General features: G+C 40.3%; 1 protein-coding gene across 1 annotated transcript; it reads left to right on the top strand.

Moving 5' to 3' along the window:
• The first annotated feature begins 4,721 nt into the window (after positions 1 to 4,721).
• On the top strand, positions 4,722 to 22,735 carry LOC311616675 (guanylate-binding protein 1-like). The gene is made up of 11 exons (XM_084872346.1): positions 4,722 to 4,883; positions 9,013 to 9,221; positions 12,003 to 12,130; positions 13,035 to 13,144; positions 13,868 to 14,064; positions 14,636 to 14,878; positions 15,939 to 16,219; positions 17,501 to 17,713; positions 18,103 to 18,205; positions 18,444 to 18,637; positions 21,271 to 22,735. The coding sequence occupies exons 2-11, from the start codon at positions 9,032 to 9,034 to the stop codon at positions 21,388 to 21,390; spliced, it is 1,779 nt and encodes a 592-aa protein (XP_084728472.1). The 5' UTR covers positions 4,722 to 4,883; positions 9,013 to 9,031; the 3' UTR covers positions 21,391 to 22,735.
• Positions 22,736 to 24,509: the final 1,774 nt, after the last annotated feature.

The following is a 24,509-nucleotide window of genomic DNA, read 5'->3' on the forward strand; positions in this document are numbered from 1 at the left end:
GTTCGTTGTATGAATCATGAAATGAAGTTCGTTGTGTGCAGCGTTCGCTGTGCGAGGCGTTCTTTATGCGAGGCACCACTATATTTCAGTCCACATTTGCAAACACAGAGCCATGGATGAACCTAATTTGACCTTCCTCTTAATACTCATCATTTGAGTAAGTACTCATCATTTGAGGAAATCCCAAATCAATCACCAGGGCCTTGTCATTCGATGAACTGTTATTAACAAACCATTAGCCCTGGCTACTGTGGCTCAGTTGGTCAGGTGTTGTACTGTGCAGCAAAAAGTTGTAGGTTCTGCCCTAGCCAGTTTGCCTTAGTGGATAGAGCATTGGCCTGCAGACTGAAGGATCCCAGGTTCCATTCCAGTGAAGGAAGCCCAGGAGAGGTTGTGCAGGAGGCAGCCAATCAATGATTCTCTCTCTTCATTGATGTTTCTGTATCTCCCTCACCCTTCTTCTCTTCTCTGAAATCAATTAAAAAATATATATATATATATATATATATATATATATATATATATATTTTTTTTTTTTTTTTTTAAGTTGCAGGTTCAGCCTAGTCAATTTGGCTCAGTGGATAAAGGGTCAGCCTGCAGACGGGTCTGATTACAGTCAAGAGCACATACCTTGGTTGCAGGCTGCTCCCTGGCCAAGCCCTGATCAGGATGCATGCAGGAGGCAAACAATCGCTGTGTTTCTCTCACCTCAATGTTTTTCCCTCTCCCATTCTCTCTAAAAAAGGTCAATGAGAAAATGTCCTCAGTGAGGATTAACAAAAAACAAAAAAAAACAAAAAAAAAAAAATTGCAGGTTCAATTCCAGGTCAGGACATTTGCCCATGTTCTGCTCTCACATTCTTTCCCTTTCCCCCTCCCTTCCTCTCTCTCAAAAAATTAAAAACAAACAAACAAAAATATTAAATATCTTTAAACTGTATTTACTGGTGTGTGAAATGTAAATAATAAAGCCTACATTATATGCAGGTACTGAAGAGTAAGTTGAATTTAGTTAATGACACTTATAAAGAGTTTAGAACCATAGCAGTGTTTGCTTTTACTAGGCATTTGGTGACTGTGACACTGTTATATTGTAAATGAGCGAGCTGAACATAAGATGCATTAGTAAGCCAAATTAATTAATTTAGAGCCTTTATTATGATAGCGGTCTCAGAGGAGTAACCTCCCAAGACTGAAACAGTATGGAGGAAGTTTTCCCTTTATTCCTTCCTCCAGTCCCTTTGTCTCCCAAATATGGGTTTTCTGGACCTTTTGCAGACTTTACAAAGAGCTTTATGTAGGTGTTTTCCAGGCAGCTTGTAACCTTGAGCACAGCACAACTCAGTAGCCTTGAGCATGGTATATTTTCAAGATAACTGGAGGACACTTGTTTAGGCGAGTAGCCAGGGATGGCGGCAGAGCAGCTTGCAAGGTAAGATAGTTGAGCTTATGTTCCCTATTATTCAAGCAAGCAAGCATATTAATAGACGCCAAGAAGAGCAGGGTTAAAGTTTCAAACAGCAGTTTTTACAGAATAGAGATTAAGGTAGCAAGATGGAGTGCCTCTGCTTCAACAAAGGGACCCAGCACATGTGGGGTTAGGACCCACCACACTGCACAGCAAAAGGAAGTGCTAAACCATTGCTGTTTCCCCTCTCTTCCTTTTTAATTTTACTGAGATGAATAAAATGAAATTGAATGCTTTTATGCAAGTGTATAAGAAGAAATTCAAAACAAGACATGCTGATAACAATCAGTGACTAGAAGGCACAAGTAGAAAATAAAGCAGAATCAAATGTCACTGGAAAATTTGGAGTGGGGGTCAGAAACAAAGCAGGAAAACAGCTCATAAAGTTCTGTGAGACAAACAACTTGTTCATCACGAACACGTGCTTCACACAACCAAACAGACAACTATTTACACAGACATCAGCAGATTGCTAATATAGAAGGAAATGGACTATAATAATTGGAAGCAGAAGTTGTATTTCCTTTAAAAATTACTCTTCCCTCATTTTTTAAAGGAAATATATAGTGGATTATTGAGGCATTATGTCTGTAACTCTCAAATACTTTAGACAGAGAAAGAAAATATTTGGTAAAATGACATTAAGGAAATTTTATATTTTTGGCTAAGTTTGTAAGGAATGAGTATTTGGTAGAAATCACCGGTGAAGCCATTTAGGCCTGAGCTTTTCTTGGTGGTAGTTTTCAACCTCTTGTTACTACAAGTCTATTCACATGAGCTATTTCTCCTTCTTCTTCTTCTTCTTCTTCTTCTTCTTCTTCTTCTTCTTCTTCTTCGTCTTCGTCTTCGTCTTCGTCTTCGTCTTCGTCTTCGTCTTCGTCTTCGTCTTCTTCTTCTTGCTATTTCTTCTGGAAACAGTTTCAGTACTTGGTGTCATTCTAGGAATTTGTCCATTTTTAATCTAATTTGTTGGCATACAGTAGTTCATAGTATTGTCCTATAATCTCTTTTATTTCTGTGATGTCAATAGTAATGGCCCCTCTTTCATTCCTGATTTTAGTAATTTGAGTCTCCTATCGTTCTTCATTTCCAGTTCAACTAAAAGTTTGTCAAAATTGCTTATCTTTTCAAAGATCCAGCTTTTGCTTTCACTGCTTTTCTTTTTTGTATATTTTCCCATTGCCTATTTCATTAATATCATTTACATAAATCTCTCTTTTTTTTTTTCGTTTTGCTAACTTTGGATTTAGTTTGTTCTTATTTTACAGTGCCCTAAGGTGAAAGGATATTAATTAAGAACTGTTGTTTTCTTAGTGGTGCTCCTGGACATGAATATAAATATTTCTCAGAATATACTTTAGTCTGTTCTCTGTAGCTATGACTCTGTTTCTATTTTGTTTGTTAGTTATTTTGTTCATTAGATTCCACATATAAGTAAAATCATATGGTATTTGTCTTCCTCTGGTGGCTTATTTCACTTAGCATAATACTCTCCAAGACCACACAGGTGAGGGAGATTGAGATATTGAGTGAAAGAGGTGAAGAGATTGAGGAAAAAAACACCAAAAACCCTCATATATACAGACAACAGTATTATGATAACTAAAGGCAAAGGGGGTGGAAAGGTACAAGAGGATAAAGGGGCTAAATGATGATGGCAGGAGACTTGGGTTTGGGTGAAACATAACCCAATACAATATACAGACGATATATTACAGAATTGTACACTTTAAACCTGTATAATTTTATTTACCAATGTCACCCCAATAAATTCAATAAAATTAAAAGGAAAAAGAATATACCTGGAATTTTTGCCAAATTAATTCCAGTAATATTCAGAACTATTACTCCTAAAAATTATATTGCCTTTCCCCCTTTCAGTGCTATTTTTTACATATATATTACAAATCACATCTGTATATGTTAACAACCCCAACAATACATTTTCAAAGGTAATCACTTATGTAATTTTATGTCTTGAAAGAGCTGAGGGAGAAAAAATAAATGCATAGGGCTTGTTACATTAGCTTTCTGACTTAGAATTTCTGGTTCTCTTTTCTTCCTGAGTTCACCTTACTATCAGGTATCATAGCTGTATTCTATTGTTGATAAATATATTACATTTAAGTATGTCATGGGCCCTGCAATATAATTGTAGTATACAATTGCTTTTCCAACCAGTTAAGAGAAGAAAGGAAAATAAATCTGTCTTTTATAATTACACAATTCCCTCAGTGCTGTACTTTCTTTTTCTACGTGGATATGTGTTACCATTTGAAGTCACTTGCTTCCTCCCTGAAAACCTCCTTTTGTGTTTTTTCTAAAGTCATTTGCTAGAAATAAAGTTTCTTCAAGTCCCCACACTGTTTCAATAAAATCAATTCTTTGGGGGAGATTGTCAGAGAACTCTGTGATATGCACTGCCTCTCTCCCTGGGTAAATATTTCTGAGCCACTGCTCCTCCCTGGGCAGGGGTGGTAGCCTCTAGTCCTCCCCACTTGCCTCTCCCAGCTTGGAAACTCCTTCCTACAAGTGAGCCAAAGGAAGGGTGAACAGGCCAGGCAATCTCAGCCTGCTATGCATCAGCCAGAGCCTTCACTCTGAGTGGAGCTGGGTGCAGGTTGGGAGCCACAGCCTCCAGGAATTTAGTCTCTGCAACTCAGTGTTGGAGGCAATGAGAAATACTGTGGCCTGCCTCTCCCAGGGACATACCTTACCCAGCTTAAAAGAGGGAAGAGGGAGATGCATCTTGGTGACCACACTCACCAGGCACCAGAAATGGAGCTTTGGTCAGACTGAACTGTAAGATTAGAGTCACTCAAGGAATTAGGCTGACACAGCAAGCAAAAAGGAGGGAAATTAATTAGAAGAAATGGGGAGGGGGGGAACGGAGCCACAACAGGGGAAGGTTAGCACTCAGTCTTCGCTGTCCTTGAGGTTGAATTTTATGTGCAAAACTACAGGAGGCAGAGGCTGAGGGATATAAGTGTTCTACTAGTGCTTGCCCTTGAGGCTGTGGACTGTAAGCTGCTGTTATCCTGCTGCCTCGCCCTCAGTGTGACTGCCTCCTGTTGCACCAGATAGGGTGATTGCAGGTTGTTCCATGAAAGTCCTTTTGAGACTTTCTAGTCCACCTGAGCCAAATGTCCTTGGCTGGCCTGTCATGAACTAGTTACAAAATCCTACCCTCCCATTTTCAGAGCCTGCAGAAATTCCTTTTATGGTTGTTGAGTTACTGCATTTTATTTAGTGCTTTCAGTTTCACATTACTCTAAACGCTTAATTTTTATTTAAGAACTTTAGGAAGTCAGGACAGCCACGTCACATCAGAGTTTAAATAAATGCCCAAACATCCCATCCAGTGAAAGGCAGAGAAGAAACACCACTGCAACCTACACTGAGGAGAAAAAAAAAGGTAAGAATTATTTTCTCATTAAGGCAGCTTTCTCCCCATGTCTACAGGAACTGTACTCTGAGAAATAAAGTCCAGGATAAGGTTGGGGCAGGGTGGGAGAGATTTATAAGGGTCAGTTCATTTTCAAAAAAAACAATGAGCATGAAGATAAGGTTGAAGCAGAGCCTGTGTAGGGCAGATGATGAGGTTCAAATCCATTGATATCATGTGGCAGCAATCCCTAAGCGTCTCTACTGTGCTTGGAGGAATTAGACAGCAGCAGACATGCGGCTAAGCTCAGACTTTGAAAAGCATTAAGGTTGTCTTTCTTTTTGCCAACATTGTGTTGTCTGCAGACTCAGTTAAATCACCATTGTCTTTGATGGAACTTGTTCTGTCCCCAACCCGGGGGCAACAATGGGGGTCCGCAGGAACCACCTAAGAGAATGAAACAAACAAGGAACACGGAAGAACGGAGACAAGACAAGGTTCTGATCAAGCCTCGACTTTATTCTTTGAAATGGCTGTATATATACAGCAGAAACAAAGGGGGGCTGGGTTGCCTATGCAGAGGGGTCTTTGGCATCTAGCAACACAGGATTGGCTAACTGCCAGGGCAGTGTAACATTCCAAGGTGTAACATTCCAAGGCTGGGTTATCTATGGGGGAGGATCAGGAAGGGGAAGTTGCAAAGATGTTAAGCGGCAGGTTAATCTTATCTTCTGGCCAAACCCTCAGGGCACCGCATAACTTCTGCTAGAAGGAACTTAATTCTATTTTCTTAAGACTGAGTTGCTTGTCTCAACTCTGATGGCTCCCGGCATCGTTCAATCTGCTCTGACTGCAGCTGACACAATGAAAGGGCTACAGATATGTTATTTTCATGACAAAGAAGCATAGAAAATGAGATGCAGCGTATACAGCCACCTGACACTGTTAAAAAAGAAGAAAGAAAAATCTGAAAGTCAGATTGAAAGATGAAGATTCACAGAAACACCATAAATTTTAATCATAGATGAACTTTGTTTCACAGTGGATTACTCATTGAAAAGTAACTCAGGTTCTGGTTTCCAGATGTGAGGGAGGATGGGGGCTGGGTGAAAATGGAAAAGGGATTAAGAAATACAAATTTGCAGTTATAAACTACTCTGTTTCCTCTAAAATAAGACAGTGTCTTATATTAATTTTTGTTCCCAAAGATGCGCTAGGTCTTATTTTCAGGGGATGTCTTGTTTTTCCATGAAGAAGAATATGGTACACATTTATTGTTAAATGAAAATAAAGGAAATTTATTACCTGTATACGGTACGGTAGTATGGTAGTTGTCAACACAAACCAGACAAACTGTGAATTCTACAGTATCAAGAATTTACTCATTTATTCAATGACAATCATGTCATCATCTTCTGGAACATCCTCATAACAATCAAATTCCTGAATTTCCTGGTGAATTTCTTGTGACTCCATTTCTTTCAGAATCAATAGACCAAATCTCTCATGTTTAGGCTAGGGGGGCCTTATTTTCAGGGGATGCCTTATATTTCACTCAGAAGGAAGCCTGTAAGTAGGTATTATTTTCGGAGGATGTCTTATTTTCGGGGAAACACGGTAGTCAAAGGGATATAAAGTAAAGCCTAGAGAATATAATCAATAATCTATAATAATAAAAGGGCAATATGCTAATTAGATCAGACATCCTTCCTGATGAATTGCAGCCAGCTCTGGTCCTGGGTGCCTACAGGTGGCCAGAGGACAGAAGCCCGGGTCTCAGGTGCCAGAGGGATGCTGGTACTAGCAGCTGGGGGAAGGAAGGCTTATTCTTGCACACATTTTTGTTCATAGGGCCTCTAGTCTATATAATGAAAGCCTAAGCAACCATTACTTTGGAATAACCAGAACAACCGGTTGCTATAATGCTCCCTGACCATGGGGTTGGGGGGCCTGGGGAGGCAGAAGCTCAATGCAACAGCTGCATCCTAGTGGTCAATGTGCTCCCTTAGCCAACCTGTGCAACTGACCAACCTCCTGCAACCCTTTCCCCGGCCAGCTGGCCAGCCTCTGCAGCCCTTCCCACTCTCATCTGGCCAACCTCCCAGGCCCCATCCCCTGGCTGGCCAATCTCCCTCAGCCACTTCCCTTGTCTGGCTGGCCCAGATCAGCCCAGATCCAGACTCAGTGAGACGCTCTGAGGAGCCCTGATTGCTGGCCAAAGACCCCACCCCTGCACAAATTCGTGTACCAGACCTCTAGTAATGTAATAACTACGTATGCTGACATGTAGATAGTAGACCCATAGAAGGGATCCTTTTATGGTATACAAATGTCTAACTACTATGTAGTACACTGAAACTCATATAATATTGATCATCAACTGTAATTTAAAAAATAACAATTTTTTAAACAAAATAAAATAAAAAATAGCACCAGTTTACTAGATGCAATTTCTTAGAGCCAACTTCTTTCTTACCTCTTGCAAGTAGAATTTGGCCTCACTACATAACTAAAAGGTTTTCTCTTTAATGAACCTGCATTGCTAAAGCCAACATTTTGTTCACCTGAACTCTCTGTGCTCTCAAGTAGAATTGCTCTTGCTTTCTGGAAACTGCCTCTGAATTCCTTGATTTGCATGAAATTTACTCATCACCTACTTGTCTGACAACCTTCTCTCTTCCCTTTCAGCTCTTCCTCTCTCTTCCCCAGTATTTTCCCCTCCTGTATGCTTCATGCTTCTCTTCCTCTACCAAATGAAAAAACAGAACAAAACAGAAAACCTACAAGTGTATGACTGGAAATATTTTTTCATCAAACAACCTAGGCTCTCCTTACCTTTTAATTCATATTTCATAGTCTTTTGTTCCCTTACACCATACACATGTACACACAAACATGGTTTTGGACAACATTCTCTATTTGCAGTTGTGCAGTCTTACTCCATTTTAGTCGGAAACTAATTTTTTGTGACTCTAATAAAATTAATGTATAGAGAACCTTGCTTGCACATGCCCATATCAAGGCTTTGGACAGGTCCCTAGTCATGTTTTTCATACAGTCATTCATTTTTATCAAATTATCAAATATAAGTTTATTGATTCCACTTCCAGAATAGCAGTATAAACAGTTCTGTGAAGCCTCACTTCTGCAAAATAAGAACTAATAGAAAAACACACATTTCATTTCTGTGAAAAATGCCCTGCCTGTTTTTGCACAGTAGTTACAGTGTTAACCTTTGGATGAAGGATGGATTGAATGTTTGTGGTAGGGGCATATGCAGGAGGCAACCAATCCAAGTGTCTGTTTCACACTGATGTTCCTCTCTCTCTGTCTCTCCCCACTTCCTCCCACCCTCCCTCAAAATCAATGGAAAATATCCTCCAATGAGGATTACCAACGAAAAAAAATGTGAAAATTGTCCAAAGAGTATACATCAAATGATGAAAGATTTATTCAAAAAGTCTTTATTCATAGTATAATTAACAAATAAATATTAAATTAAATTAATAAGTAAATATTAAATAAAATATTAAATACTATATATTTCATAAAATAAAATATTAAACACTATATATTTCATACTATATATTAAATAAAATTTTAAATATTATACTAGTATATATTTTATTTAATTTTTTATATTTTTTATAAAAAATTTATATTTTTTTATTAATTTCTAGAGAGAGGGAGACGGAAAGGTGGAAAGATCAATAATGAGAAAGAAATATTGATTGGCTGCCTCTTATGCATCTCCTATTGGGGATCAAGCCTGAAACCTAAAGGTTCTGAAACCTCAAGACCTCCTTGTTCATGGGCCATGCTCAACCACTGAGCCACACCAGGTGGGCTCTAGTATGAATATTTTTTGAGAATCTGAAAAGAAAGTTTTCTATGGTAAATTCAAGATTTTGTTCATGAAAGTAGTTAAATGCTGATGTCCTTGTCATATCAATATTTTTTTAATGACCTCCTTCAATTACACTTCAGTAACTTTCTAAAATAATACGGATCTTCCCTTCATCCATCTCACTATTGACACAGAACTTCTGGCCGTGTTGGGGAATTATATGACTCTATCTTCTGGATCAAAATAGCATGGTGGAAGTTCTTGGTATACTTAGAATGGAAGTTCTAATCCATCCCATCTCCTTGCTTGCAGATAAGGTGACACCCTGGACATGGCCTCAGACATGCACATGCCAAGCCCGGTGTGCCTCATTGAGAACACTAGCACAAAACTGGTGGTAAACCCAGAAGCTTTGAAGATCCTGTCTGCCATTGCACAGCCTGTGGTGGTGGTGGCCATTGTGGGTCTCTACCGCACAGGCAAATCCTACCTGATGAACAAGCTGGCTGGGCAGAAAAAAGGTGAGGGGCACCAGCTAAGCTCTGCCAGATCCCTTCTCCCCCCCACACTCCCAGATTTCAGTTCAGTGTTACAGGAAGAGTGAGGTAAAGATGGGGAGGTATATTGAAATCGAGGTTTTAATCTATAGTTATCCTCTTATCTTTACTATGATGTGAAAGAGTCAACTCACTGTCTCTTCCCACTTTCCTTAATTTTCCTTTTAAAAGCATAATTTGTATTATTTTCCTAGAATTCTATGTTTGATTTTTTAAAGAATCACCATATCATTTCTAACAACTCTACCATTTTACATTTCTCCCAGAAATGTACAGAACTCTAATTTGTCCAAATTCTTGCCAAAACCTGTAATTTAGCTCTGTGTGTGTGGTGTTTTTTGTTGTTGTTTGTTTTTATTGACTTCAGACAGGGAGAGAGATATATAGAAACATTAATAATGTGAGAGAAACATTGATTGTCTGCCACCTGAAAGCCCCACTCTGGGGATCAAGCTCACAACCCAAGCTGGGAATTGAACCATGAACTCCTGGTTCATAGGTCCACACTCAACCACAAACCACAAGCCAGGCTGTTATTTTATTTTTTTGATAGTGATCATCCTAATGGTGTCAAATAATATCTCATTGTAGTTTTGATTTGTATTTCCCTGATAGCTAGAGCTATTTATTATCTTGTTATGTGATTATTGGTATTTGTATTTTTCTTTAAGGAAATGTCTGTTCAAGTCCTTTGCTCACTTTTTCATTGTCTTGTTTGTTTTCTGGGGTTGCATTGCAGGACTTCTTTATATATTCTGGATATCAATCCCTTAACTAAGAAATATTTCCCCCCATTCCATAGGATACCTATGAAACTCTGTTGATAGTATCCTTTGAACAACAAAATTTTAATTTTGAATCCTACTTATCTATTTTTCTTTTGTTGTTTATGCTTTTTGTGTCATATCCAAGAAATCATTCCAAATTCAATATTATGAAGTTTTCCCCCTATGTTTTCTCCTATGAAATTTATAGTTTTAGCTCTTACTTGTTGGTCTTTGAACTATTTTGGTTAATTTTGTAGGAGAAAAATCCTTTTCTCTTACACCATAGAGTGTGATGTTGGCTGAACGATTTTCATATTTAACTTTTATTATGTTGAGTTAGTTTTCTTTTACTCTTAATTTGTTAATAGTTCTATAATAAAAAGGTGTTGAATGTTTTCATGTACTGGATATTTGAATTTCCATGTTTCTCTGTAAAGTCAATACTGATTGTAGATTTTTTTATTAATGTACTAGAGGCTCGGTGCACAAAATTTTTTCATGGGGGGTGGAGTGTGTGGGGAGAGGGTGTCCCTCAGCCCAGACCAGACCCTATCCAATATAGAACACCTCAAGGGATGTCCAATCCTACTGGGATTGGGCCTAAATGGGCAGGTGGACATCCCTCTTACAATCCAGGACTGCTGGCTCCTAACTGCTGGCCTGCCTGCCTTCCTGGTTGCCCCTAAACACTTCTGCCTGCCAGCCTGATCACTCCCTAACCACTCCTCTGCCAGCATGATTAATGCCTAAGTGCTCTCCTGCCAGCCTGTTTGCCCATAACTGCCCTCCGTTGCAGGCCTGGTCTCCCCCCAACTGCTCTCCCCTGCAGGCCTAGGTCCCTCCTAACTGCCCTTTCCTACAGGCTTGGTCGCCCCCAACTTCCCTCCTCTGCCAACCTGGTCCCTCCCAACTGCCCTCCCCTGCTGGCCATCTTGTGTCCACATAGGGACAGCCATCTTGTGTGTTGGAGTGATGGTAAATTTCCATATTACTCTTTTATTAGATAGGATAGAGGCCTGGTGAGGGCCAGCTGGTTTGCCTTGAAGGGTGTCCCAGATCAAGGTGGGGGTTCCCTTGGGGATGGGGTAGCCTAGACTAGAGGCCTATGGTGGTTTGCAGACTGGCCATGCTCCCAGGTGACCCAAGTGGAGGCGGTGGTATCTAGGGTTTATTTGTCTTCTACAATTGAAACTTTGTAGCCCGTAGGAGAGCCAAGCCTTTTGCTTGTTCTATGGCAGCAGCCATTTCTGCTGGGATTTCTGTATCTTCTATAATTTAAACTTTGTAGTTTTAAGCCAAGGTATGGGCCAGCCTGGGCCATACAGGGTGTGCTGAAAGCTTGGCTTCCTCCATCATCAGGGGCAACCCTAGCCTCCTGCTCTTATAGCTGCCTGGCTGCCATCATTTCTGTTTGGATTTATGTCTATTCTATCACTGAAACTTTGTAGGCTTCAATGGAAGCCGAGGTGAGCAAGAGCAGATGGAAAGCTTGGTTTCCTCCATCACCAGGGAAACCCAAGCCTTCCTCCTGCTCTCTATGGCCATAGCCATCTTGGTTGGGTTTATTTGCATATTTGCTTCTGATTGACTGGTGGGCATGGCTTGTGAGCATGGCTTGTGAGTGTAGTGTAGTGTTGATTAATTTGCATATTACTCTTGTATTACATAAGATTTTTATTGATTTCAGAGAGGAAGGGAGAGGGAGAGAGTTAGAAACATCAATGATAAGAGAGAATCATTGATCGGCTGCCACCTGCACACTCCACACTGGGGATGGAGCCCATAACCAGGGCATGTACTTTATCCCGTCGTGGAACCATGACCTCCTGGTTCTTAGGTCAACACTCAACCTCTGAGCCAAGCCAGACAAGCCATTGGTTATAGTTTCTCATTACCTTGATTATGTTCACATTTATCTTCATTTTAAGAAACATCTGCTATGAAAACTCAACTCCTTCCCTCTTCTGTCCCCCTGAAGGCTTCTCTCTGGGCTCCACAGTTCAGTCTCACACCAAAGGCATCTGGATGTGGTGTGTGCCTCACCCTAAGAAACCAAACCACACTCTAGTTCTGCTTGACACTGAGGGGCTGGGAGATGTAGAGAAGGTAAGCACTGAAGATTTAATTTGGACACAATCCCCTCATTTCTGGGTATTGTCTACACTATTTAATATTTTTTCTTTTTTTTTAATTTTATTATTTTAATTTTTATTCAAATAAGAGCTAGCACAAACCATATGTGTTTTTTTCATTTCTGATTACATGCTAAGAGACTGAGTTTTGCTATCAGGTGTAATAAAAATATAAGGCAGAATCCTAGAAGAGCATAGTGGTCATTAGATAGTATTCTAATTATTAACAAGAGGCTATTAGCTAAATCAGTTAGCACAGCTGCATAAATGTACTACAAAAAAAATAAGCCATGAATTCTGTCCTACAGAAAACTTTAATTAAAGATTAATGTTCAGAAGACCTAAACTGTTGTGGGGATGTAAACGCTGTCATTAACACATTGGCCTCAGCAAATTATTACACTTCTTTTAACTTCAGCTTTCTGATCTGTAAAAGTAATGTAAACAGTCTATATTTGCCTCATAGTATTGTTTTGACTATCTAATAAGAATAGAAAGTGTTAGGTGAACAATAATGACTAGATATAATATTATAGGTATAAGTCTTATTACTCTTACATAAGTCAATTTTGGTGTAAAAACATAGAGAAAACCAAATTACATTTAAGGCTTTAGAGTGCCCACCAATCTGAACTACTGGTATTTCTTTTGCAATTATCTGCCAGTGGTCATAAGAGGTCTTAGTGAGAATATGTGTAACCAAAAATAATAACCAGAAGAATAGTCAAAGTCCAAGTCCTACTAACAATCATTTTCTTTTGGGTTTGTTTTCTTCTTCTAAGTCATTAATCTAAAAAAAAGCCACTGGACTACTGCTGATCTGGAAAGTGCCATGAGAATAAAACATAATCTTGGCCCAAATGTGTTCTGATTTCCAGGGTGACAACCAAAATGACTCCTGGATCTTTGCGCTGGCAATACTGCTGAGCAGCACCTTTGTGTACAACAGCATGGGGACCATAAACCAGCAGGCCATGGACCAACTGCAGTATCCTTTTTGTGATCCAGAACAGCATCAAAATCAGAGGGTAGGTGCCAAGAACAAATTCCAGCTTGTAATAATTACAAGAGTTTCACCAAAAGGTTAGTGAAGCTTGGGCAGCTCAACAATGGCTGAGCTACATTTGTAGTTTACCTGTTGGAAAACTTCCCTCTAACCTGAATAGGATTATTGTTAACTGCCAGATAGCTCAGGATATTTTATTGCCTCTTGTTAGTCAAACACCAGAACAACTGTAGTCTATTCCCCTAACTGATAGGCTTCTCTACCCTTTGATACCATACCTTTGAGTATCTCCACCTTGCCTTAGGACAAATTGTGTTAAATAAAAGCTGGGTACTTAGTGAAGGAGGAGTCTCCAGTTCCCTTTAGCTGAAACTCTTGTGACCTCCAATGCCTTTCAAAAATATCTTTTATCATCTTTGGACTCCTCTTGAATCTACACACAGCCCTTTTCTCCAGAATGCTGAACCCTTTATAAGGCTTGTAAGACAACCCCGGGAGAAAGCCCTGTATTTAAAAGCCAGCTCCCAGAATGTGAATCCTGGTGAATCAAGCACAATAAGAGAAAGTATAAAAAATAACTCAAGGGCAGGAAGAAATAACACTTGAGTAAGAAACAAAGCAAAAACAAAGGTGTGGAATATGTGGGACTAATATGGGATGAGTAGCACTGTTCATTTACACCATTTTCCTTAGTTTGCTACTCAGCTATGTGACAGAGCTGACAAAAAAAATAAGGGCAAAATCTTCACCTGATGCAAATGAGGATGAGGACTCAGCTGACTTTGTGAGATTCTTTCCAGATTTTGTGTGGACACTGAGGGATTTTTCCCTAGAATTGGAAGTAGATGGGCAACCCATCTCAGCAGATGAGTACCTGCAGAATTCACTCAAACTCAAGCAAGGTAAAGGGGAATTAGAACTGATTATTGGGAACCACAAGCTATGAGAAACCATCATCTTTTTTTTTATTTAGTGTTTTTACATGTATAGTTTTTTATTTCTTCTCAGCTGCCAAGCTCTAAGAATTAATTTTGAATTATCTTCTCCACTGTTCTAAGAACAAATTTCTTTTTCTTTCACCTTTCCCTGTAATGTGATCAGTTTGATTTTTATCTCCCAGTTTAGGGCTTGTGATGCTATAATTAGCCAAAGAATATGGAGTAGAGTAGGCATTTATTTAAAGAGATTAGATTAAAGCATAACAATGTGCTAGGCCAGGGGTTGGCAAACTATAGCCCACAGGCAAATGATGGGCAATGCAGCCTGCCAGCTCTCTTAAAAAAAAAAAAATGTTTTTACTGGGTGAATACTATGTAGATGGTCCATGTCTGCTTTCATGCTATAATAGCAAAATTGAATACTTGGAAAACAAACCACTTGACCTGAAAGCCTAATATATGTACCATTTGGACATTTACAGAAAAAGTTTCCAAGTCCCTATATTAAACAAAGCCCTTTTTTGCCTTTCTACAGTTCCCAGTCCTAAAGATGAAAACTTTAACCTGCCCCGACTTTGTATCCGAAAGTTCTTCCCAAAGAAGAAATGCTTTATCTTTGATCGGCCCACCCATCGGAAGAAGCTAGGCCAACTTGAGACAATGCATGATGATGAGCTGGACGCCGAATTTGTGCAACAAGCTGCTGACTTCTGTTCCTACATCTTTACCAATTCCAAAGTCAAAACTCTTTCAGGAGGCATCCAGGTCAATGGACCCCGTGAGTCTTCTTCCCGGTCATTAGTCTCACCGTTAAGGCTAAAGAAAGGTGGAATAGCATCCGCCTAGTTTCAGACTTGAAAAATACAAATATACTACTATTACTGTGGTACATTCTGGATGACACATTTTTAATAGATTTTATTAGACAGATTTTGTGGGTGAAAATAGATAGAAAAGGAGAAGTAAAAAATCTCTATTGCTTAAAATTGCCCTAATAACCTGGACCTGTACTATCACATATAATAGCTACTAGACAAGTGTAGTAGCTTCATATAACTGAACTTACATGTAGAATAATTAGAATTAAAGAAAATTAAGAATTCTGATTACATGTCTAGGGGCTGCATTATTTGTCAGCACATATAGCACAGGACCATCATCACAGAAAGTTCTCTTGGACAGTGTTCTTCCAGAATGAATAAAATGGAGGACTCCTTTTTAAATTTATTTTTAGTTTTTTAATCCTCACCCAAGGAAGTTTTTCCATGAATTTAAGAGAGAGAAACATCAATGTGTGAGGGAAACATTAAACAGTTGCTCCTGCATGTGCCCCAACTGGGATTGAACCTAGGTGTGTGCCCTGACCAAGAATCACATCCACAACCTTTTGGAGCATGGGATGATGCTCCAACCAACTGAGCCATCTGGCCAGGGCAGAGGACTTCTTTTTAATTGTTTCACAGATATTCATTTTATAAATACTTACCACGGACCAGAACTGATGATAGGGACATGAATGTGAGGTAAATTTCCTGTCATAAAGGTGCTTAGGGGTAAAGCACATCTACTCAATAAACACAGGTCTATGGGGCCTAGAACAGAGGTCCTCACCCTTTGATGTGGATCCATATCATCCAAGATCTCGCCTGAGGAGTATTTAATTCAGTTCATCTGGAACAGAGGCTGAGAGTCTGCATTTTTAACAAACTTCTAGGTGATGCTGAGGACATTGATGCTGTGAGCCAAATGAGTGTTGAGAGATATCACCAGATTGTAGATGATGGACTGTTTCCTCACCTAACCTACAACAAATGTTATCTTTTGTTCTCTATTTGTAGGGCTGGAGAGTCTGGTGATGACCTATGTCGATGCCATCAGCAGTGGAGACCTGCCCTGCATGGAGAACGCAGTCCTGGCCTTGGCCCAGATAGAGAATTCGGCTGCAGTGAAAAAGGCCATTGCGCACTATGACCAGCAGATGGGGGAGAAGGTTGAACTGCCCACAGAAACCCTCCAAGAGCTCCTGGACCTGCACATGGCGAGTGAAAAAGAGGCCATTGAAGTCTTCATGAAGAATTCTTTCAAGGATGTAGACAATTTATTTCAAAAGGAATTAGCGGTAATTTTTTTCTTATGTTTATATGTATTAGGACAATGGTCAGCAAACCTGGCTCTCGAGCCACATGTGGCTCTTTGGCCTCTAGAGTGTGGTTCTTCCAGAAAATACCACGTGGGCACACTCACGTACAGTGCGATTGAAGGAGTACCCTAATTAAGTGAATAAGAATGTACCTACCTATATACTTTAAGTTTAAAAAATTTAGCTCTCAAAAATTTTAATCATTGTACTGTTGATGTTTTGCTCTGTTGACTAATGTGTTTGCCTACCACTGGATTGTGGTCTCAGAAAGCAAAGTACTACTAGAAAACAAAACGGTTATTTATCAGGAGAAAAGGAATTCCTACAAGACTGCAAAATGATAAAAACCACTATTTGTTATTAGTATAGTTAGAAGAACCAATTTTATTTCGATTGACTTAAAGTTTGAACTTTTTTTTTCTTTCATGCATAAACTAACAATCTTTCTCATAATTTATATGAATGCATGCAGGTAATCATTAGAACTTTTCAGCAAGTTACATGCTTGTTGTTATCAGACAATTTAATGTTATAGCCCAGTGGTCAGCAAACTGTGGCTCGCCAGCCACATGTGGCTCTTTGGTCCTTTGAGTGTGGCTCTTCCACAAAACAACACAGCCTGAGCAAGTCTATTTTGAAGAAGTGGCGTTAGAAAAACTTTAACTTTAAAAAATTTGACTCTCAAAAGAAATTTGAATCTTTGTACTGTTGATATTTGGCTCTGTTGACTAATGAGTTTGCTGATCACTTTTTAGCCAATAGAAAGAAAAAAAAAAAAGATGTAGTATAGTTATATTGAGCAGGCTTACATTGAATCACATTGCTTCCATTTGCAATTGCTGTTCCAATCTGAAAGCAGAAGTTTCTTTCTAAAGGTGTATGTGTAGGACTAGAGAACCTAGTCCTGACCTATGTCAATGCCATCAGCATGGGGGCCTACCCTGCCTGGAGACCACAGTCCTGGCCTCGGCCCAAATAGAAAACTCGGCTACAGAGCAAAAAAGCCCTGGCCCCCTATGACAGGCAGATGAGTAACATAAATGCTAACATAAAGCTATCAATCTCTGCCATGAACATCACCTCCAAAGAGAAAAGGACTTCAGTAGAAAGACAGGATCAGGAGAAAGGATGTGGTCCTGCTGAGGTGGCTGTAAGTTTTTGCAGGATCACAGACTGGTTTTGGAGAAGCCTTTCCAAAAATCTTGAGGTTGAGCTAACATTTCCTCTGTACTCTTTCTACTTCCTATTTTCACATTAAAGGCCCAGCTAGAAAAAAGGCGAGATGACTTTTATAAAGAGAATATAAAAGCATCATCGGATCGCTGCTCAGCTTTACTTAAGGATATCTTCCATTCTTTAGAAGAAGATATAAAGCAGGGGGTTTATTCTAAACCAGGAGGATATGGTCTCTTAATGCAAACTGTGAATGAGCTCAAGAAAAAGTATCTTCAGGAACCCAGGAAGGGAATACAGGTAACCAGCATTTATCTGTCTCTCTGTTCCACCCTTCAACCCCACACTTCCCTTCCTCCCAGTCTCCCACCACCTCCTTTCCTTGGGTCTGCTCTCCCCATGATGGCTTCATTCTCCCTCCATGTGAAATCACAGCACCAATAGCTCAAAAAGTAGAGCCTTCCCATGAGAAGAGACACTCTCAATCTGTACTTATACCAATCTTTTACAAAGGATTCTAGTTTATCGGGTGGCAGGCCTGGCCAACCTGGAGCATGTGCCCACCCAGTGACAGGGGCACCTTGACCAGCACAAGGAACAGGGCCAAGCGAAGTGATTCCTACAAGAAAAGATGGAATAAGCGCTTCCAGTGATTTCCTATCACTAATGCCATTTTATCGGTGTCCTAGAGTGAAGAAGTCCTTCAGACATACCTGATGTCCAAGGAGTCTGTGATTGATGCAATTCTACAGACAGACCAGAATCTCACAGTTAAGGAAAAGGAGATCGAAGGTGAGGAACAAGTCAAGAGACTAGATAGCCTCAACAGCTTTCAAAAGTTTAAATAATTTGGCTTGGAGAACCTGGGGTCCTTAAACAAAAGCCAGATGAGCAAAGATGCCTACAACTAGCCAAAGTCAGTCTCAGTGGGCAAATGCAGTCAGCAGCAACAATGTCAGGTGAGTTCACAAAGAAGAAACAGCGAGGGGGTCACCCACATGAATTTGTCTTCTTCCTTTCCTGCTGGCAGTGCAACGTGTGAAAGCTGAATCTGCAGAGGCTGCAGCAAAAATGCTGGAGGAAACGCAAAAAAAGAATCAGCAGATGATGGAGGAGAAAGAAAAGAGTTATCAGGAACATTTGAAACAACTGACTGAGAAGATGGAGCAGGAGAGGGCCCTATTAAAGGCAGAGCATGAGAGGGCTATGGCTTTTAAACTTAAGGTATGTAATGGTGTCACCTTGAGGTTTCTCTTTTTCTGTTTTCTGTCCACTCTCCCTGACTTGTTTGTGTGCCTATTAGAGCAGGAATACCATAAGGTTATTGCTTGCCCACTTATTACTTTCAAGCCCTGTCTGTCTCCCTGATTTGGAGCCTGCCTACATCTGGTTACTTAACAAAATTTATTATCCTTTATCTCTAAATCCAGTCCTTTATCAGTGTACTACAGGTCCAGTGCATGGATTCATACAATGTTTAGGTCCCTTGGCCTGACCTGTTCCATCTCATAATTTAGGACGTGTCGGTGAATGTCAGAACAATGATTTTGGCCAAATCCCAACAGGCCAGGCCAAGGCACCCCACCAGTGCACAAATCTATGCACTGGGCCTCTAGTATGTATATAAGATCTTTGCTTAATCTCTTCTCAATCTCCCCTGTCCCCTCCTCCTTCTGAAATTCATCAGTCTGCTCCATGTTTCCATGCCTGTGCATTGAGCAGCTGCCCTCTGAGGGTCAGTGCATGTCATAGCTACCAGTCGAACAGTCAAATTGTTCAATGGTCATTTAGGCTTTTACATATATAAACAAGAGGCCCGGTGCACAAAATTTTGTGCATGGATAGGGTCCTTCGGCCTAGCTGGCAATCAGGGCTAATCAGGGCCTCCCTCTGGCTGCCCCAGCAACAAACTTTCCCCAGTTTCCAGCTGCTGGCTGGAGCTTTCCCTCCTCTGGCTGCCAGCTTACAGTTGGGGCTTCCACTGGTGGTCAGCGCACATCATGGTGAGTGTCCGAACTTCCAAGGGGACAATTTGCATATTGCCCTTTTATTATAGAAGATTATTCAATCAATGGTAGCTATTATATTTCAGGCATTGCAAATATATCTTATCTGTATCTCTTGCTGAATATTATATGAAGCAAGAATTGCTGTTTCTTAGAAGAAACAGAGGTTCAGAAAAGATGAGCTTTTACAGGGTCACACAGATCGATAAGATATCTGAACCACCTTCAGACTTAGAGGAATCTACAATCACTATTTTTCTGTCACACCTGGTGTGACTTTGGTTCTCAGAGAACCTTTATGAGCAGAAAGACTCTTTGCCTCTCACTCCTGTGTCTGCCACTCCTGCCTGTTTGCTATGCCCTACTCCTAGTTTGTGTAGTGAGTTTTCTGCAGAAATCCAGAATGGACAGTTAGGAGACTTGATGTCCTTATTTATATCCTGCTATTCTTGCCACCAAGCTGTAGAGGCTTACCGTATTTTCCGGCGTATAAGACGACTTTTGAAACGAAAAAAAGTCAACCGAAAATCGGGGGCAAAAGACCAAAATTACACAAAAATTACCTGCAGATCTTGATGGCAAAGTAAGTCTTTTCTTTGAAGTGGGGTGGGGGGGGGGTAGTCTTATACAGCAAATATAGGACTGAACCTATGTTTGAACTGTAAAATTAGGGGTTCGTCTTATACTCCGGAAAATACTGGTAAGTCAAATTCCCTGATCTAAGATTCAGGCACTTCTTTTGATTTTGAGAAATTTTATGTATGTATATAAAAGTCTGATTATGTGTGTGTGTGTGTGTGTGTGTGTGTGTGTATAAGGGTCTATAAGTTTTGAAACGAAACATAATTAAGATTGCCCACATAGGTTGTATAGAATTAATGGGACTTATAATTTAAGTTTATCAAAATATTAAAAGGTATAAGCCAAAATTTCTCTTACCTAAAGGAGATTCAAGAAAAGCAATCATGCCGAAAACGGTTTGGCTCATTGGCAGAGAGTCGGCCTGCGGACTGAAGGGTCCCGGGTTCGATTCCGGTCAAGGGCATGTACCTTCGTTGCTGGCACATACCCAGTAGGGGGTGTGCAGGAGGCAGCTGGTCGATGTTTCTCTATCATCGACGTTTCTAGCTCTCTCCCTTCCTCTCTGTAAAAAATCAATGAGATATATAAAAAATAATTTTTAAAAAATTAAAAAACAAGATAAGCAATCATGGAGCTAGGATGCCCAAGTGAAAGTGTCCTATAGAATAAAAGCTTGATATGCAAATTGTCCCCTCTATTGGGAGTTTGACCAGGAGTTCGACTGCTCCCTATGATGTGCACTGACCACCATGGGGCAGTGAGGAACATGGCGAGAGTCTGTGACCCAGAGCTGGCAGAGGGTGGCAGTGGAGGTGCTGCCAGCCCTGATTGGCCCCAATGAGATTGGGACTGTGGCAGGATGGTGGACCAGGTAAGTGGGCAGCACCAGGCCAAGTTGAGTATGAGCTGGGCCCCATCACCCCACCAGTCTAGATAGCAACTAATGGCACTGAGGTAACCTGGTGGGGCCCGATGACTCAGAAGGAGGGGGTTATATGTACAGGGGCCCAGGTGCTGCCCAGGACTCAGAGGCCAGCTGGGACCTGCCCTTCCACACCAGATCCTTTGGCCGGCCAAGCCTAGGAACCAATCGCACCTGTGCTTGGATTCCATGCACCACACCTCTTTGAATGAATATTTATAATAAAGAAAATTTCAAGAAGAAATTAAATACTCAAAAAAATAAAGAACTATAAATGTGGAAACTAGCCTGAAGTTGAGATTTGCTTACTGCTGTACTTTATTTACTCTTTATTTGTCCCTTTTTAGGAACAGGCCTTGTTACTAAAGGAAGGATTCCAAAATGAGAGCAGAACACTTCAGAGAGAAATAGACAGACTCAAAAATGACATGGCAAGAATGAATAAGAATAAATGTATCATAAGCTAATGACCTAAGGAAAAGAGATTCCCTCTTCATTCTACCCAAGGCATAACTCAAGCAGTTGAAGAAACTTGGCAAATGTCACAACTTGAAAAAAATGTGACCCTCTTTAAGCTGATAAAAGAAATCTACAAAAAACAAACAAACAAACAAAAAAAAAACCACCAACACCTAACATACATTCTTAATGATAATAAATGAAATTCTTTGCCCCTAACTCAGAAACAAAGCAAGAATGTGCAGTCTCTCCTTTCCAGAAAACAGCATAACGAAGGCTTCCTACAATGTGGCAAAAGAAGGAAAGAAGGGAAGAAAGGAAGAGAAGGAGAGAAGGAAGAAGGAAGGGAGGGAGGGAGGGAGAAGGAAAGGAAAAAATCAAACTGACTTCATTCTCACATGCAATGATTATGTACATAGATAAATCCCAGAGAATCTACAACAAAAAAGCCAAAAACAGCAATATAAACTCTTGGCACAAATACATGAGTTTAACAAGGTTGTAAGATTCAAGGTCAATTCATAAAATCCACTTTCAACTGTATTTTTATATAGAAGCAATAATCTATTGAAAATCAAAAATTAAAAAATAATACTATTTACAATAGTTGTTTTTTATTTTATTTTATTTTATTATTGATTATGGTATCACATAATTGTCCTCATCCCCCCATTCCCATCCCAAACCCCTCCCTACATATGCCCCCACCCCCCTGTTGTCCATGGCCACTGGCTAGGCCCATATGCATGCACACAAGTCCTTTGGTTGGTCTCTTCCCCTTACCCCCACCCTCCCCTTCTTTCCCTCAGAGGTTTGAGAGTCTGATCGCTGCTTTTCTTTCTTTGAGTCTGTTTTGTTCATCAGTTTATGTTATTCATTATTTCCTCTAGATGTGTGAGATCATGTGATCCAAGAAATATCCTTGTAAGAACCTAAACTGCGACAAGCCATAATGGTTATGCTGAGAGGCAAATGAATCAGTCTGTAGTGAGTTCTTTTCTGGGCCAACAGTTCTTTTGAATCCCAATTTCAATGTCAAATAGTTCCTTATGTGTACATGTCAGCCATGATATTTCAGATCTGGTTGGTGGACAAATGGTGGTGATGCAGGTCTGACCATCTCTGGTTTGGTCCTGGGCATCCTTCAGCAACACGCAGCTGCTGTCTGCTGGTATGGTGAGGCATCGTCAGTATCTTCCATCTCTGAATTGTGTCTCTTCTGTCTTCATGGCTGGAGCATTTCTGTCTATTCCTCTATGTTACAGGATTCCAGATGATTTCGGAGTTGTTTTCTGAAAATATACAAACATATTCTCAACCAAATGTTAATAAAGGGATATTCTCTTTAAATTTGACTTGGGATTCTTTTTCATTTTTTTTCCCCAAATAATTTTCCTCTGGCTTGTTTTGACACCATGTGTGTATTTTCATGGGTATCCTGCTGTTAGCGTTTCGAATGAAGGTTAATTTTCTAAAGTACAAATTTTTTAGATGTAAATTATTCTCAGGATATTTTTCCTTACATGATATTCTTCCACTGTCACCCCCTTTTTTAATTTAAATAATAGGAGACTTTTGGAAATTTTATAATGTAGTCTTAATAGCTTTTACATTTTAATTATTTGTGCTACACTATGACTGCTTTAGGTTCATAACATGTTGTGCAATTTTACCATGAGACGCTATTCCAATAAGAATTTTTGTTAACACTTTAGGAACAGCTTTTTGTACAGTACAATCAGTTTTTCTAGAATATTCATTTATTTCCATTAGCCACAATAATTTCCTCTGATAAATTGGCTACTATTCATGTGTCAAACTCAACACTCTAGCAACAATCTTATTTACCATGTGTGTATTAGTGGAATTGATTATTTGCCTTCTTGAGAAGGGCCTGAGTATTCCTGCTACTAGGCTGGACCTGGATATTAAAAACCCATTTGCCCACCCTATGGGTACAAGACCTCTCAAACAAGTGAGAGGGCAGCTGCTATCAACCAATCTCTGTCTGTTACCTGGATCCCAATTTGAGCTGTGCATGGGAAGCTAAGCAGCCATGGGGGAAGGAGACCTCCCTCAGAATGGGAGAAGATTCAGGAGTCGGCCACGTTGCAGGGGGGGTGGTAAGGGTCTGTGCCCCACCTCTGTTGACCCCCAAGTTTTCTCCTGATGGCCCCTCTGCAACTGCCTGTCTTAGGTTGTTCCTTCCCTGAGGGATCTTACCCATCTTTGGATAACCAGCCATCCTACAGGGCCAAGCAGGGTGATGTGAGGTTTAGTTCTGTCTCCTTGGTAGCCTATGCCCTCATGGGCTCCACACCCAGCACCTGCCTTGTGATCCCCTCACCTGCAGGCAAGGCCCGGGCATTGATCTCATATTTTTGGAATATCTGGAAGCTGATAGTGCTGACCAGCAGCAGTGCCAAGAGGACACTGCACCCTAGGACAAATTGAAGGAGCAAAGGGCAGCCCCACTGAAACCCTCCAGGAGCTGAGAGCCTGCAAAAAGCCTGAAAGAGAGAGGCCTTTAAAAGCTTTAGAGCTCCATCCTGCATGTGAACCAGGAATTCAGGAGGCGAAGCCACACTGACAGAGGAAACATACCCTTCCTGAGAAGGGCAATTCCTACCAGGTGCTGTCAGGGATTCTCACTTGTGCAGTGACATGTTTAAACACTATTAGCCAGAATCCACACACTGATTCCATGCCTTTTTAAAAATTGTGTAGAGAGCCCTACCCAGTTTGGCTCTCTCAGGGAATAGAGCATTGGCCTGGGGACTCAAGAGTCCCATGTTCGATTCTGGTCAAGGGCACATACACAGTAGTGTGCAAGAGGCAGCTGATCTATGTTTCTCTCTCATTGATGTTTCTAACTCTCTAACCCTGTCCCTTCCTTTCTGTAAAAACTCAATAAAATATATATTTTTTAAATTAAAATAAAAATTGTTCAGAGACTGAAAAAAGTTTCTCACTGATCAAGTAACCACTGGTAATATTAAGTTGCTGTAAATCCAGCCAAATTCGCATGTGGATAGACAGACAGAAAAGAAGGCAGATAGATACATATTGTAGATACATGTTACCTTCGGGCTCAGCTGATAAAAATAAAAAGAATGTCCATGTGCCT

Source organism: Pipistrellus hanaki (genome assembly GCF_964339955.1).
Source record: "Pipistrellus hanaki genome assembly, chromosome: 2".
In the NCBI taxonomy this organism is placed as follows: Eukaryota; Metazoa; Chordata; class Mammalia; order Chiroptera; family Vespertilionidae; genus Pipistrellus; species Pipistrellus hanaki.

What these genes read in the sequence shown, in the direction of transcription:
- LOC311616675 (XM_084872346.1), top strand. Translation starts at nt 9,032, where the DNA reads ATGGCCTCAGACATGCACATGCCAAGCCCGGTGTGCCTCATTGAGAAC. An exon ending in AACCCAGGAAGGGAATACAG is followed by an intron (nt 17,714 to 18,102) that starts GTAACCAGCATT and finishes TCGGTGTCCTAG; the next exon opens with AGTGAAGAAGTCCTTCAGAC. An exon ending in CTATGGCTTTTAAACTTAAG is followed by an intron (nt 18,638 to 21,270) that starts GTATGTAATGGT and finishes GTCCCTTTTTAG; the next exon opens with GAACAGGCCTTGTTACTAAA.